Source organism: Pan paniscus, chromosome 3, assembly GCF_029289425.2.
Source record: "Pan paniscus chromosome 3, NHGRI_mPanPan1-v2.0_pri, whole genome shotgun sequence".
Classification (NCBI taxonomy): Eukaryota; Metazoa; Chordata; class Mammalia; order Primates; family Hominidae; genus Pan; species Pan paniscus.
Genome location: NC_073252.2, coordinates 107145432 through 107159942, shown reverse-complemented (window position 1 = coordinate 107159942; position 14511 = coordinate 107145432). Strand labels below are relative to the sequence as shown.

General features: G+C 35.5%; 1 protein-coding gene across 6 annotated transcripts in view; it reads left to right on the top strand.

Annotated features, from left to right (window-relative positions):
• The window catches only part of COL25A1 (collagen type XXV alpha 1 chain), a 499684-nt gene that overhangs the window by 243737 nt on the left and 241436 nt on the right, over nucleotides 1-14511 (top strand). For all 6 annotated transcript variants that reach the window (XM_055111699.2, XM_063603863.1, XM_055111701.2 and 3 more), the window contains one exon: nucleotides 10751-10830. In XM_055111699.2, coding sequence (XP_054967674.1) covers nucleotides 10751-10830 — 80 coding nt within the window. The remainder of the gene's footprint in view (nucleotides 1-10750; nucleotides 10831-14511) is intronic.

Below are 14511 nucleotides of genomic sequence, written 5' to 3'. Positions count from 1 at the left end.
GAGTTGAAAAGTATGGACCCAAACTATAGCATCAGCATTGGGATTGAAAACAAAGGGACAGTCAAGAGTTGTTTCAAGAAAAAATACTGATGAAACACTAAATTTCACAAGAATGTGAGGGAAGGATTAAAAAATTGCCTTGATATTTTAAGCTCGGGCGAATGAAAAATTGTGTCATGACAGCCCAAATTCTGAAAGCCATGAACTCATTTTGCCAAGAAGGTAATGGTTTTTTTTTTTTTGAAAATTGAGTCTGAGTTGGTACTGAGCACCCAATGTGTGGAAGGTACCATCTGCAAAGGACTTCCTAGACAAATGAGAAACATTCAGAGATGTGAAAAGTCACTACAATTGGTAACATCTAAAGAATGTTTACTCTGTGCCAGACATGTATGTAAATGGACCAACTGCTAACATGTTCACAAAAATGAAACAGATGCTATGATTTACCTCATCTGCCAGAGTCCATGTCCATTATCATTACGCTATGTGATACTGTTAGGGTCTGACATAGCAAGGGGGCAATGAGGTGGGGGTCAAGGGGGCCATGGAAGAATTGTAGGAAGAGACAGGTCGCTTTGGGAAGCTTGTGAGGGCTGGACTGTAGGCTGAAAAGGATTAGAGGTTGCTCTTTCTTCCCAGATTATGTAATTCATCAAAGTCCCCTAACTAAATATCTCCTAAGTAGCACTTGCCTTTACTGGCACAGATGCTGTGTCTTCACAGCTGCCACGTGCTCAGTACCTCACAGGTAAAATATCTCACTTGACACTTAGAACAAGTCTGAGATAGATATTATCTACATTATAAACATTCTGAAGCCCTTTATTTAAAGATGAAAACAAGGGTTTCTGAGAGGTTAGTTTGTAGATGAAGACAAGGGTTCTAAGAGGTTAATTTGTCCAAAGTCATGTAGCTAATTTGTTGAAGAGACAGATTCAAACATAGGTCCTTATGGCTGATTTCAAAAGTTGTACTCTGCCATTTGTTTTGTTTTGTTTTGTTTTTAACTGGCAGAAATACTACAGAAGTGTTACTGTTATTTCAGCCTTTAAAAAAAAAGGTCATCCATTTAACATTTAATTATGTGCCAAGTACTGCGAATACAATAATGAAGAAGACAGGCAATATCCCTCCTTTCTAAAAGATCAATATTTTTCTTATTTCTGTCACTTCAAATACTTATATATAACAGCATGGGTAAAAACTGCTGTGCATGGTATAAGAGCATATTAACTGAGCTTAAACATAAATATGTGTTAATCACATCCCCTTAGACTAGTCATGAGTGTTCTCAGTGTATGAAGAGAGAACAGTGTCTTTTTAACTTTGTAAAATAGAACTTTATTAGCTGTTGGCCAGTGATTTCTTATGATTATTTTTCCTTTAAAATGAAAAGCTAAAAATAAGCCTATAAACAAAGATTTTAAATAAAGGGCTTCAGAAATACTCATGAACATATTTTTTCTAAGTTGACTTAAATCTCCTATTTTCCTTCAGGCAGTTGTGTGTTTTTGTATCAGAAAATACAGTGACCTATAGTGTGTTTAATAAAGTGACCAAATTGTTAGTTTCAGCATTTGTAATCCAAGAGTCAGGCTGTCTGGATATACATCCCTAACCCACCATTTACTACTTATGTGCTGTTGAGCAAATCTTTTAACCTGTCTATATCATCACTTTCCAAAATTGTATTGAGATCACACAACTAGTAAAAATAAGTGAGACCAAGCATGTACAGTGCTTAGCCCAGTGCAAGGTGTGTGATGGCACTCATAAATATTAGTCATCATCATTGTCCCTTGTATTATTTCCTAGTATTTTGTGCTTTTCCCCCACATGATACAGGGGCTCATTAGGTTCTCTGGCTTCCACAAACAGATCTTACTCTATCATTCCTGCACTAATTGTTTTAGTATGCCTGTGCCTTTGTGCTTATTTCACTGGGTCCAGACTTCTGTGTTACCCTCTCTCTCTGAACTACTCCTACTCTTACTCGAATGGCTTTGTCTTGCCTTTCTGTTTATTCATTTTCCATCACTCATTTTCAGTATTAAACCAGTTCTGTATTATTATTCTATGAGTATTTTTACTACTGGGTGGAAATTTTGGCATCATGCTAAGTGATTAATTTAGCACCCGCTTAAATATCTGGGCCATTTGCATATGTGTAATGGTGTATGTGGTGCTGCTGTGTTTAATTCATCCATCGGCAATTTGGCAAAAGCTTGTGGTGTCACAAAGCCATTAATAAAAACAAATCCTAGTTTCTATTAGCCCACTTTTTAAATTTTCCATGAAGATTATTTCAATCTCTGATAAATAAGAATTAACATAATTTTATTTATTGAATATTTGAAAAACTATATTCAACTTTTGATCTTATTTTTTTTCTGTTAGTTTAACATTTTTATCTTTAAAAGAGGTGTCTACCACTCTCAGTTCCATTAGAAACATATAATCTGCAAAGCTAACTTAAAATATTTTTCTGCAAGCTTGGAAACTGTTTTTCATGTTAATATATTACATTGTATAGATAATGGCCACTCTTGTTACATAGCATGTAATCTCACAAAGAATCATATCTTTCCTATTTCCCAACCCCTACTCTCTGACATCTTGCAGCCCCCTTCCCCACAAGTAGAAATAAAAAAAGCTGTCATGATAAATCCCCTGTAGGATCCTGGGGTAAAACATTCTAGTACCATAATAATGAAACACTTTATGTGTGGGAAAAGAATGATAGAAATAACAACTGTGCCACATCAGACCTCATTAAAGTCAATGAACTGCAACATCAGGCTATTTGTAGTCTTGAACAGTTTCTATGGAATATTCTACTATATTTATTATCTAGATATTAAAAACAGCAACAAAGATAACCCCTCATTTTCTGGAATTCCATTTCTGGAAACAAAGCATCTATATAAAGCCCAGAAAACGTTGCACTCAGTTTGGAAATCCATTTCTTTTATTGTTCAAGTGCAGTAGTATTTTCCAGTATGTCCTTGTGAGAGTCTCCAGTTATCTCATGAATGTGATCAGTTTTTTCTACTTATAAAATTAATAAATAGCAACTAATTATCAGTTAAACTTGACATGCTTCATTTAAACCTGGCACCAGAAAGAACTAAACTTACACTGCGATAACTGGGAAGAAGTTTTAGAAGGTAATTTTGGTTTATTGACCTCTCTCCACAGGAGTAGAAACTCAACCAGTTTAAAAATAACTCTAATGATCACATAATGTTGAGAATTAGATTTACCACAGTTCTGATGTAATTAATTTGTATTTACTTAAAACATCTTAATGGCAATTGTTAAAATTTTCACTTTATTTCAAATTGAGGCCAGGCACAGTGGCTCATGCCTATAATCCCAGCACTTTGGGAGGCAAAGGCCGGCAGATCACCTGAAGTCAGGAGTTTGAGACCAGCCTGGCCAACATGACAAAACCCCATCTCTACTAAAAATGCAAAAAAAAAAAAAAAAAAAAAAAAAAAAAAAAAAAATTAGCTAGGCATGGTGGTCCCAGCTACTCGTGAGGCTAAGGCAGGAGAATCGCTTGAACTCAGGAGGTGAAGGTTGCAGTGAGCTGAGATCACGCCACTGCACTCCAGCCTGGGTGACAGAGTAAGACTCTGTCCCAATAAGTAAATAAATAAAATTGAAAAAATGACAGAAACAAATAAGAGTCCTGCTCTCAGTGCATTTCATGAGAAAGATAACATGCTTTGCCAGAAGGGCATACCTTGCTGCTTAATAACTCTCCTAGGCCAGGGACGATGGCTCACACCTTTAATTCTAACTCTTTGGGAGTCCAAGGCAGGAGGATTGCTTGAGGCCAGGAGTTTGAGACCAGCCTGGGCAACACAGTGAGACCTTGTCTCTACAAAAAATAAAAAACTTAGCTGGTTGTGGTGGTGTGTGCCTGTAGCCCAAGCTGTTCAGGAGATTGAGATGGGAGGATCGCTTGAGCCCAGCAGTTTGAGGTTACAGTGAGCTATTATCACCACTGCACTCTAAATAGCGATGTTCGACACCACTTACACTGTCATCAGCCTCGGTGACATAGTAAGACTGTGTCAGACAAAAAACTATCCTAATGAGAAGTATATTCTGGAATAACCAGCCCATTTTCTTCTAAAGCACTGGCTACTACACCAAGGAACATTTTGCATTTAAACCAGTACACACATACATATCCTCTCAGTTGGCTTTAGGTGGTCTAATGTATATACTGATAATGCACCCACGTTTATTAGCCACTTGAAGAGAGGTTTTTTTTTTTTAAATCTTTTTGTACCTTCCATGGGCTTTATTGTGTTTTATGTTCATTCAGTGAACATAGTTTCTGCATATTCTTTATGTTTTATAAATTTTATGTGGAATTATCTTAAATCCTTTGGTATAAAAGCTTGAAAATAAGCATATTTATGAAAGGACTATTCATAAAATTAAATATTTGGTATTTTTATTTGATCTAAAAAATATCCTCTAGGAATTTCACAAAACAAATCTAATTACTGACTTTAGGGGAACAGTATATTGTAAATATTCATAACTTTATTAAAATTATGTTGCTCTGATTAGGTTATAAAAATAAAAATTTGGCAACTTAATTTTTGTTGTTTGTAACTAAAATACAGTAAAAATCTTACTAGCAAACAATTTAAATACATTTATTAGTTAAATAATGTGTAAGAAAATAGTCCCTCACACATTTGTTAGTATATCTTTTCTATTGTTAAAAATAAGGGAGAAAGACTTTTCCAAATTTCAGTTGAACTCATTATCTTTAAAATGATTACTGTATATCTGAATAATACTCTGTAGTGAGAGTTATGGAACTTGGCTATTGTAAGCTGAAATTATTTCCTATTATTTATTATGACTAACTTTCGTTTATAAACTGACATTCCACAGAGATTAAAACTTGAGGAAATTTGAAACAAAAATAAACACATAAAAGATATTTAAAACAAACAACCCTGTGTTATGTATAGTGGAGTACATGCTGATTGAGAAAATCTTGAGAAATAAATCTCCTGAATAAAAAAAGTCATTTCTTCTAAAAAATTAATGTATTAGGTTGGTGCAAAAGTAATTGTGATTTTTGCCATAATAGTATGAAATAACATTGGTGTGCATCAAATAGCTCATAGACAGTGCCCCTTTAAAGTTTTCCGAGTGGTCAGCCTCATGCCTGCTGCTGGAGATACAAGGATGAACGAGAGAATTTCTCCCTTCATGAGCTTACAGTCTAGTGGAAGGCTGTCACAAAGATTAATAATACATCTGTCTAAGTAGCGATGTTCGAAAAATACAAGGTGGGTCATTGATGAAATAAAGTACTTTGGAAAGTTCGCACTGGTTGTGGCTGGTTGTGTCTGTGGAATGTGAATTCAAAACTGACAGGCAGTGCATTGAGCCACAGAACTCTCGGTTTGGAATCAGGAAGCTGGGATCTGCTGTGTGGGACTGTGGGCAGGTTGTTTCGCCTCTGTTGGGCTCAGTTTTACATTTGCAGAAATGTGAATCATTTATAAACTTGTTTTAGCCATGGAGGTTTTACTTAAAATGGTTGCAATTCAGTATGGCAACCTGGAGCTGCTCTGATGGTCCAGGTTCTGAGCAGAGCATGAAAACCTTTGGCTCTTATGACCTCATGGGTCTGTTGTAGTACAGACATTTTATGAGTATGGAGAGAATAAATTTTATTTAGTGTTCTACTTCTACCAGGCATTGCCATTTAAGCCTTTTACTTCTAATTGTGGAATGAAACGCTTTGGTCCATCTTGAAGGAATTTCAGGCATTAAGCAAGCAAACAGGTGGGAGGACTTTGGGGAGAGCTCTGAAATTAATCTGTGCCTGCTTGTAAGGTTAATCCAGAAGACCTGAAGGTAAACCTGGTTTAGTCTCTGAATGTAGCTGGAGGATGGGGGAGGTTGGTTCAGAAAGGATGATCCGCTGTCTCCTCTGTGCCCAGACAGGTTCCTCCCTCCCAAGAGCCAGCTGCAGCTGTTGGCGACCTGTTCAGGGATTGTTTGGGGTGGAGGAGCATCTTGGCTTTGCACACATTTGTCCTCCAGACTTCCCTACCCCAGTGTGCGTCCATCAAGAGGGCTGCTCCATCTGCAAACAGCTTTGTCCTCACTCTGTCCCTCCCAGACCACAAGTTCTGTTTTCTGCCCTTTACTTTGCTGTAATGTCTCCATTTTCTGTCTCCAAAACTCTGAATAAGAGTATTTTTTGGAATATTTTCTACTGTTTGAGGTATTTTATGATTTTTCTTATCTAATGTACTTAAAGTTCCCTATGCTTCTGGGGATGAAACTTCTAAGTTTCAGCTTTTTATTAGAATGTGTCAAAATCTTACTATTTTAGAATTCTTACTATGTTTAAAAAGCTTACTATTCTTATTGATGAATATGACAGTAATATAGCACGGAAATGGTTTATAAGCTTCAACACATGAATGAAAAATGAAGGAAACACTTGTTTAGTATAATGTAATAGCACTTTACAGTTTCATCCTCACAATAATCATACAAATGGGGTGGAGTGAGTATTATTTACCAGATAGCAGATTAAAATCAAAGAGATTAGTTGAAAGTCAGCTCAATTCACACAGTAGTGAAAAATCCATAGGTTTTTAACTCTGTGTTCCATGTTGTCTTTAGTATATTAAACTGCCTCTTTGAATAGTATAATTATAAGGTGATATTAATCTCTTGCAATCTTGTTCACATATAGTCAACTTTTATCAAATTCTCAAATAGAATCACAATGGACTAAAAAGAAAATATAAAGAAAGTAAAAGTGGGAGCTAATGTTTACTGAACACCTAGTGTGTGTCTGTATATTCATTAATTACCTCCTCCATTCAGTCAGGAATTTATTATCTAATGACCTGTGTCAGTGGTGACCATTAAGCCATTCTCATAATGAGATAGCCACCTTCTCCCTATTGTCGGGTGTTTATGACAACGCACCTAAGCACAATCACCCAGGGCGCGAGCCATCCCTTTGCTTTTTATCCACATGATACCTGCTCTCCAAAAGCAGACCCAGCCAGAAATGTGTGTTGAAATAGAAAACAAGAGGTCAAAACAAAACACCCAGCCAATGATGAATTCTGAAACTTTTCTCTAAATGCTTCCTGTGTGTTTATTGCAAACGTTTATAAAAGGTAAAAATATTTTCAAAGACAAATAACATCCTTGTGAAAAAAATCTCTTCTTGGAGTATCAAGAAAGATTACGTTTAAACTCAACCTTGAAATATTATACTCTTAGGAGTGGAGAAGAGTGAACAGATCTAAGTAATAGGGGTAGAATTGACAGGTTTTGGTAATTCACCTGATGAGCCAGGGAAGGGTATTCCAGCTACTTCCAATAACCACCCACCCTCACGATCATGTGAGGGCCCATGGAGTGGCATATGTTTCCTTCTAGGTACATTTCTAAATTTAGAGAAGAGCCTTTTCAAGTGGATACATCATTAGTGAGGAATAGAGCGTTCAAACAATATTAGTCATGGGCCAAAAGAACTGGCGTGGTTTAGGAGGCTTGCCTTTGTTATTTGATGAACAGGGTCTGTCTGGAGTTGGGTTTATAGTCACTGGTTTTTAAATAATTACCATGATGGCAAATTTTTACTAATTCTATCTCAGGCTGACAGCTTGCATCTATTTTTGAAAGTTAGCAAGAACTCTTTCTGAAGTATGAATAGTACCAATTGTCCTGAATTTTCTAATCCTGAAGAGCAATCTGGTTTTGTCATTTCTCTCTGTTTTCTGTAATTCATTCTTCATTGAATGAATTTTCTGCTTGTAAGTTTTCACTTCCTCTGTTGCTGATAGCTTCTGTTTTTTCTCTTCCCATTCATGTTCTTGAACCAGTTTCTTTTGCAGAGTCATGTTTTTCTGCTGATAGAATTTACTGAGAATTTCTGTTGTAAAGATCTGGCCAAGTTTAGTGAATGAGAGCCATGTTCCAGCTTCTGTATGTGTTCATACAGCTCATGCCTGGCTGACAATTCATCACTCACTTTGGAATGAAAATGGCCACTATCTTTTGTGACAATTGTTAACATCAGTTTTGTCTGATTTTTCTTTTCTAATTTTCTATCTTCTCACTCTGTTCTGCCAGCTATCCATTGCCAAATTCATCTCATCCATTTCATTTTTATTATTCTTTTTTGTCTTTAAATTCAGAAGCAAGATCAAATTATCTTATCTGCACAGTAGACTTCTTCAAACATCAAATTATTCTCTTAGAAGTAAGATCTTTACCTAGGCTTTTCTGAGAGTTTTGTATAATTTATTAGTTCAGCAAGGTCAGTATAATGCTCCCTGCAGTTTTCTGATTCCAATAATAATTATAACATGCTTTTCTTAAATCCAATATTTTCTTTGTAAATTCATTAGAGTTTAGATTCCATCTTCTCATAACTTAGTTTAAATTCATTTTCTCTGTCAAATATTATGACATGCTTTGTAAAACCCTACCATATTCAATAGATGTCTGTCTTGCCAAGTGCTGTTTGAGTTTGCTTGCATCCTGTTCTTCAATTCTCAGTATGACAAGCAGATTTTCCACAGCATTTGATTCATTTCTTTAAACCTTCTGATTGACTATTTAATCCAGATATGTTCAGAAATATTCATATTTTGGTTTTTGATTTCTTCAAAAGATGTGAGTGCTTCTTTAATCATTTTTTTCATAATCTTCTGTCTGTTAAGTAAAAATTTATTCAAGTTATTTCTTAAACATTTGTGCAATCTATTGTTTTTATTTGATGAAATCCACTGTTGAAAGACACATTCTTCAGGGAGAAAATGGCAAATAAGCTACTTCCCAATAAATAAGTAATAATTAGAGGCCTCTAAGACATGTACAAATCAGGGCTGGGCCTTTCTGGCACCATTGTTGTAGGTGAGACAATGGTCAGTCAAAGTACTTTCCATTGTAATTTCCCTCTGGTATTTCCTAACATTTTTTTTAATCTTTGAATATTCCTAAGTTTCTCCTTCCACATAGTTAGGGTGAATTATTTTTACATGCCACTTGAAATATAAGTTCAATCATAGGACTGCTATATTCAGTTTTGGAAAATTCTCGTCTGTCATCTCTTCCACAATGGCTTCTAATGGTCCTACCATGTGAACCACAGACATTATAAGTATATAGTAGTTGCTAGAGAGTTCTTAGTTTAAGTGATGTTATACTAGAAAAAATATAATTCTTAGTCTTAAGGAAGTTTTATATATCAGATTATGTCTGTGTGTGTGTGTGTGTGTGTGTGTATGTATGTGTGTTTGAACAGATGTATTAACTTTATATTTTCGTACCTTTTAGGGTTCTCTGGGCTCATTTACTCATTTATATGATTCTTCTCCTGTTCCCAATCTGGCCAAGATACCTTGAATATGATGAAAACATCCCTTTATTCTAGAATATAGAAAGAAATCTGAAATTTCTATTGGCAGTTTTGGACTTTGCTACAAAGCTTATTCTCCTAATATTTTCTATTGGTTTTATTGCTCAATTGTTTCTTAACCTCTTACAAAATACAGACGGTCAGACTTATTCTGCGTAAGGGACTGGGAGGAAACTAACTGCCCCACTGATGTTTTTGTTTCTCATGATAGTGTTTCCATGTGGGAGCCAGTAGCTCAGGATCACATTGAAAGTCGCTTGGATACTAAGGCCTGTGCTGCTTGTGTCTTGAACTTTCTAAAGTTTGGAAGTCATCAGTCCTACTTAGCAGCTCATTCTTTAAAATCAGGCAGTTCTGTATTTTCCTTGGCCTTCTTCTCCTGGCAAATATTGTAAGACCTCAATTCTCATTGTGGGCTAATTATTCTCTTCTATTTGCCTGAACCATAATTCAATGCAAGGCTACTCCTGCCCAAGGAAATGAGGACAGAAATTATATAATTGAGAATAATGGCTTGAAAGCCATGAACGTCTAGAATCTTGTGCGAAGTCTGATACATACTAGCTTGGTGGTCTTTACCGGTAACTTACCAAAAAAAAAAACAAAACAAGTTTTTTCTCTGCTTTTAAAATGGGATCATCATAAAGGCTATTTATTGAATGACAATAATGAACTTGCCCTTGTAGAAAAATCAGGCCTATAATTACTACCTAAACACTGTCTTATTAAAAAGGTTGTGATTTTATTCAGGTGGTTGTTGATCGGTGAAATTCCAATATATTCACATTTAATGAAATATAAATATTTGTAAGGATTATTTTCCATTACTAATATATACATTTAACTAACTGCTAACTAAACATTTTCAGAAAATTATGATGGACGTGACTGAAAAGAAACTGTAAATCATTTGGACTTAGTACTTTTAAATTATTAATTAGTACTTTAATTATTCATATACTGAAAAGAAATATTTCTTAGAAATATAAAACTCAACTACCAATTTTCTTAGCAAACCCTTTCTTTATTGATGATATTAAAGCAGGATGAACAAAAATTCCGAATCATTAGTTTTCTTAAGTAACACTAGATGATCATGTATCTAGAGTAGCTTTTATAATTAAATGAACCTTAAGAGTTTTGCTGAAACACTAAAGACAATACTGACCTTTACAAATATCTGATCCCTTTCTTGAAGTTGGTAGTTAAAAACAATGAGAAAATATATATAAATTATTTACTAGCTATTTTGGAACCAGGAAAAAGAATTAAACTACACTAAAAAAATTATCCTTTGTATTTCAGGCCCTCCAGGGAAACGAGGTAAGAGAGGCCGAAGAGGAGAATCTGGTAAGTCTCTCTTTCAGCTGCTCTGTGTCACTCATGTTCTGGTTAAGTTCCGGCATCTGTTCTTCCTAATTAATGATAATATTGTCTTGTTGGAGGTTATATGTGTGTGTTTAAATCTTTCTCTGCTAGACCTACTTGTATTTGTTTATTTATTATTTTTTAATCTTCTCCTTATTTCTATTAAACTGTAAAAAGGAGAAGTTTGCAAAGTATTGTTAATTGCAGTTTAGTAACAATTGGTACCCATTTGGGGCTTATTTATTGGATCAAGTTAAGTCTGTCCTTTCTATGTACAATGGCGTGTTTCTCAGCTGCACACAGTGTGATAGCATCACCCACGTTTCCATCTATATAGGTGGTCAGTCAATGTAGGTCCTTTGCAAAAACATCTGCCTTGGGACACTAGGGCACATGTCTTAGAAAGCTGTGTTGTTATTTTATCCAATTGGCACAATTCTGTCATGCTTTTACTCTTACCATTTTCAAAATTTGGGAATGTTTTATCCTTCTTGTACAACCATGGAATTTTAGTGATGACAAGAGCCTTAGTAATCAATCTAGAATTTTCATTTTGTAGTTGAGGAAATGGAGGCCCATAGCAGTCAGGTGATTTGGCCAAGGCAAAACTTGAAACAGAACCAATTGTCCTGATTCCTACTTCAGGACATTCTTGCTTTCAGGCCAAATACCTATACGTAAAACAAATCCCCAATGTAAAACAGAAAAGTCAAGTAAAATTTCTTTTGAAACTGAGATGATCTGCATAAATGAGTTCACTTACTGTTTTTCTTTTTTTGGAAATGACCACATAAAGTCTTATCAGGCCATTAATTCTTACATGCAAGATAAAGTAATTTAAGGTTTGACTCTAGCATGCTGTAAATTGTTATTTTTCAGTATTTTCTCTAAGTATTTTTCAATATTAAAAATAATCAATTACTAAGTATTGAAACAGAAACATTAACCTATCAAGAGCTGATAGCAGATTAATGTGTGGTTTTTTTTCTTGCCTCATTTTCTCTTCCATTTTAAGAAAGATGTAAAAGTAAAAAGCACTTGTGAAAATTTATTAATTTGAGCAGTGTAGTTGCTTATTTTTTTTAAAGAGTGTTGTCAAAAGCTACCTTTAAAGCTCATTGAATCTAAATAATTGGAAACTTGTATAGGTATTCCTTCACAAAGTGCAAAGTTTTCTAATAGAGGACACTTTATAAATTTGTTTTGAGGAAAAAGAAATGATAAAACATTAGTGGAATCAGATAATCATAGAAATGATCTTTGATCTTTGTCAAAAGAAAGAGGATTTTGGGGAAAAAGTGAAAAATTTATGCTTATACAAAGTTTCATAGAAAATAAAAGCCAATTTCCAACTTCCTAGCTACTTAGAACTAGTATTTTAATTGAGCATAATGGTGTGTGAAATATTTAAAATTGTCTTAGTCTTTGCCTGTTTTGATGGTTTTAAAGAAACTTACATAAACGTGAGGACCTAGTCTTTTGCATATTTACAATAATGTTGAATAAAAAATTCTAAGGACAAATAATCGGTACATTTCTCATTTGGCTGTTTTATCAAACTCAAGAAGTTATATATCAATTCTCTATAACTGGTCTATCATAAATTACCAAATATTCTCATAATTCATACTTCTCTAAACTTTTATAAATTAGTCTTTACTTAAGATATATGAACATCTCAGTAATTCATAGACAGGCTTCAGGGAATCTAAAAATTACTTGAAATTTTATGTAAAATTTTGTGTGCAATTATACATTTTTTTGAAATGGTCTCAAAGGCTCCATGGTCTAAAAATGATTAAGAATCAGTGAATTTTAAAAAACTTCCATGTCTATTATGTCATGCTGATGATTATGCTCATATCTTTTGTTTGATTTTAATATTTTGCATATTCACTAACTCCTCTCTCTCTCTTCTCTCTCCACCTGCTCCCCCCATAGGTCCTCCTGTAAGTATGTTTGCTGCACATTGGCTTGTTTGCATTTATCAGGATCGTGTATGTTAAAACTTTGTTAAAACACCAAAATATAGTCTCTATGTCTATTAGAAAAATGTTACTGACCTTTTAAGAGTATACTTAAAGTGGTTGGTCGCGGTGGCTCACGCCTGTAATCCCAGCACTTTGGGAGGCCGAGGCGGGTGGATCATGAGGTCAGGAGATCGAGACCATCTTGGCTAACACGGTGAAACCCCATCTCTACTAAAAATACAAAAAATTAGCTGGACATGTTGGTGGGCGCCTGTAGTCCCAGCTACTCGGGAGGCTGAGGCAGGAGAATGGCGTGAACCCGGGAGGCGGAGCTTGCAGTGAGCCGAGATCATGCCACTGCACTCCAGTCTGGGCAAAAGAGCGAGACTCCGTCTGAAAAAAAAAAAAAAAAAAAAGAGTATACTTAAAGTTTGGAAAATTATTTTTTAGATACACAATTTTGTGATCATGTGATGTTAGAATGCAATATATGTCCATTTAAATTTGTTTTAAATTTTTTTATTTCCATAGGTTATTGGGGAACAGGTGGTATTTGGTTACATGTTCTTTAGCAGTGATTTGTGAGATTTTGGTGTACCCATCACCTGAGCAGTATACACTTCACCCTATTTGTGGTCGTTTATCCCTCACCCCCTTCACACCTTTTCCCCCGAGTCCCCAAAGTCCATTGTGTCATTCTTATGCCTTTGCATCCTCATAGCTTAGCTCCCACTTATGAGTGAGAACATATGATGAAAAACGTTTATTTTTGATATGATCACACACCAATACCCTCGTGGGATTTTTGGATAACTTATGAAGATTCTGATTTTAAATCCTTTTCCTGGAATTCTGAGGTTTCTTTTGCAAGCAAATCTCCAAGCTATTTCACACTTCTTTTTTCATCTGTTTAAACTTGTATCTGAAATATTTGCATTTGCCAGTCTGCCAAATGTAGATGGCAACATGATCATGGAAATGATACCCCCAGTGAGCTTGGACCAGTCCTCCCTCCTTAGGCAACACTTCCTTTGAAGTCTGTTGGAGTTTTGCCTGCATAAAGAACATGAGATGGAGCCCTTGGAGAGTTTCACTTTCTTTTTTCTTTCCTTGAGTAGGTCATAGCTGCAGCATTCCAGTCTGTTTTGCACTCACAGGAACAGATTATCTTGTCAGCTCTGAGCTAGATGTGTTTTTGAGTAATATCCTGGATATCTGTATCTGACCCCAGTGTTTATACTGTGCAGTGTGCATTTACGGTAGCAATGATCATTGGCCTTGAGATATTTTCTCATCCTGGATAGTCAGTTTGCTCCAAGGTTCGCAGACTCCACGTTGGCAACTTATCTAACAGGCCAGCATGGTCCAGGGACAGGGGCTTAGCGTATACTTATTTACTTTATTCAGAGGAAACGTTGGCCTCCAAATATCTTTTGCAGTCTTCCTGCCACGTTCAAGGATGGAACATTAATCATGTTAGAAATGACTTTGCTTCTGTAACTGACTTTCAGCTCTTGCTTAATGCTAGGCAGATGGCATGCCTTAGGTCTAGGAGTCTTTACTTTTTGGCTTCATACTTAAGTCTCTTCATGTTAAGTAAGTAACAAACCACTACTACCCAGAGGAAACTCCTGAGGTTACGGCTGGAGTAGAGTGTTCAAGGCTTCTTTTTTTTGAATCCACATTAGCTATGGCAAGAGGTAGTTAAATCTCATTTCTGCCTTATGA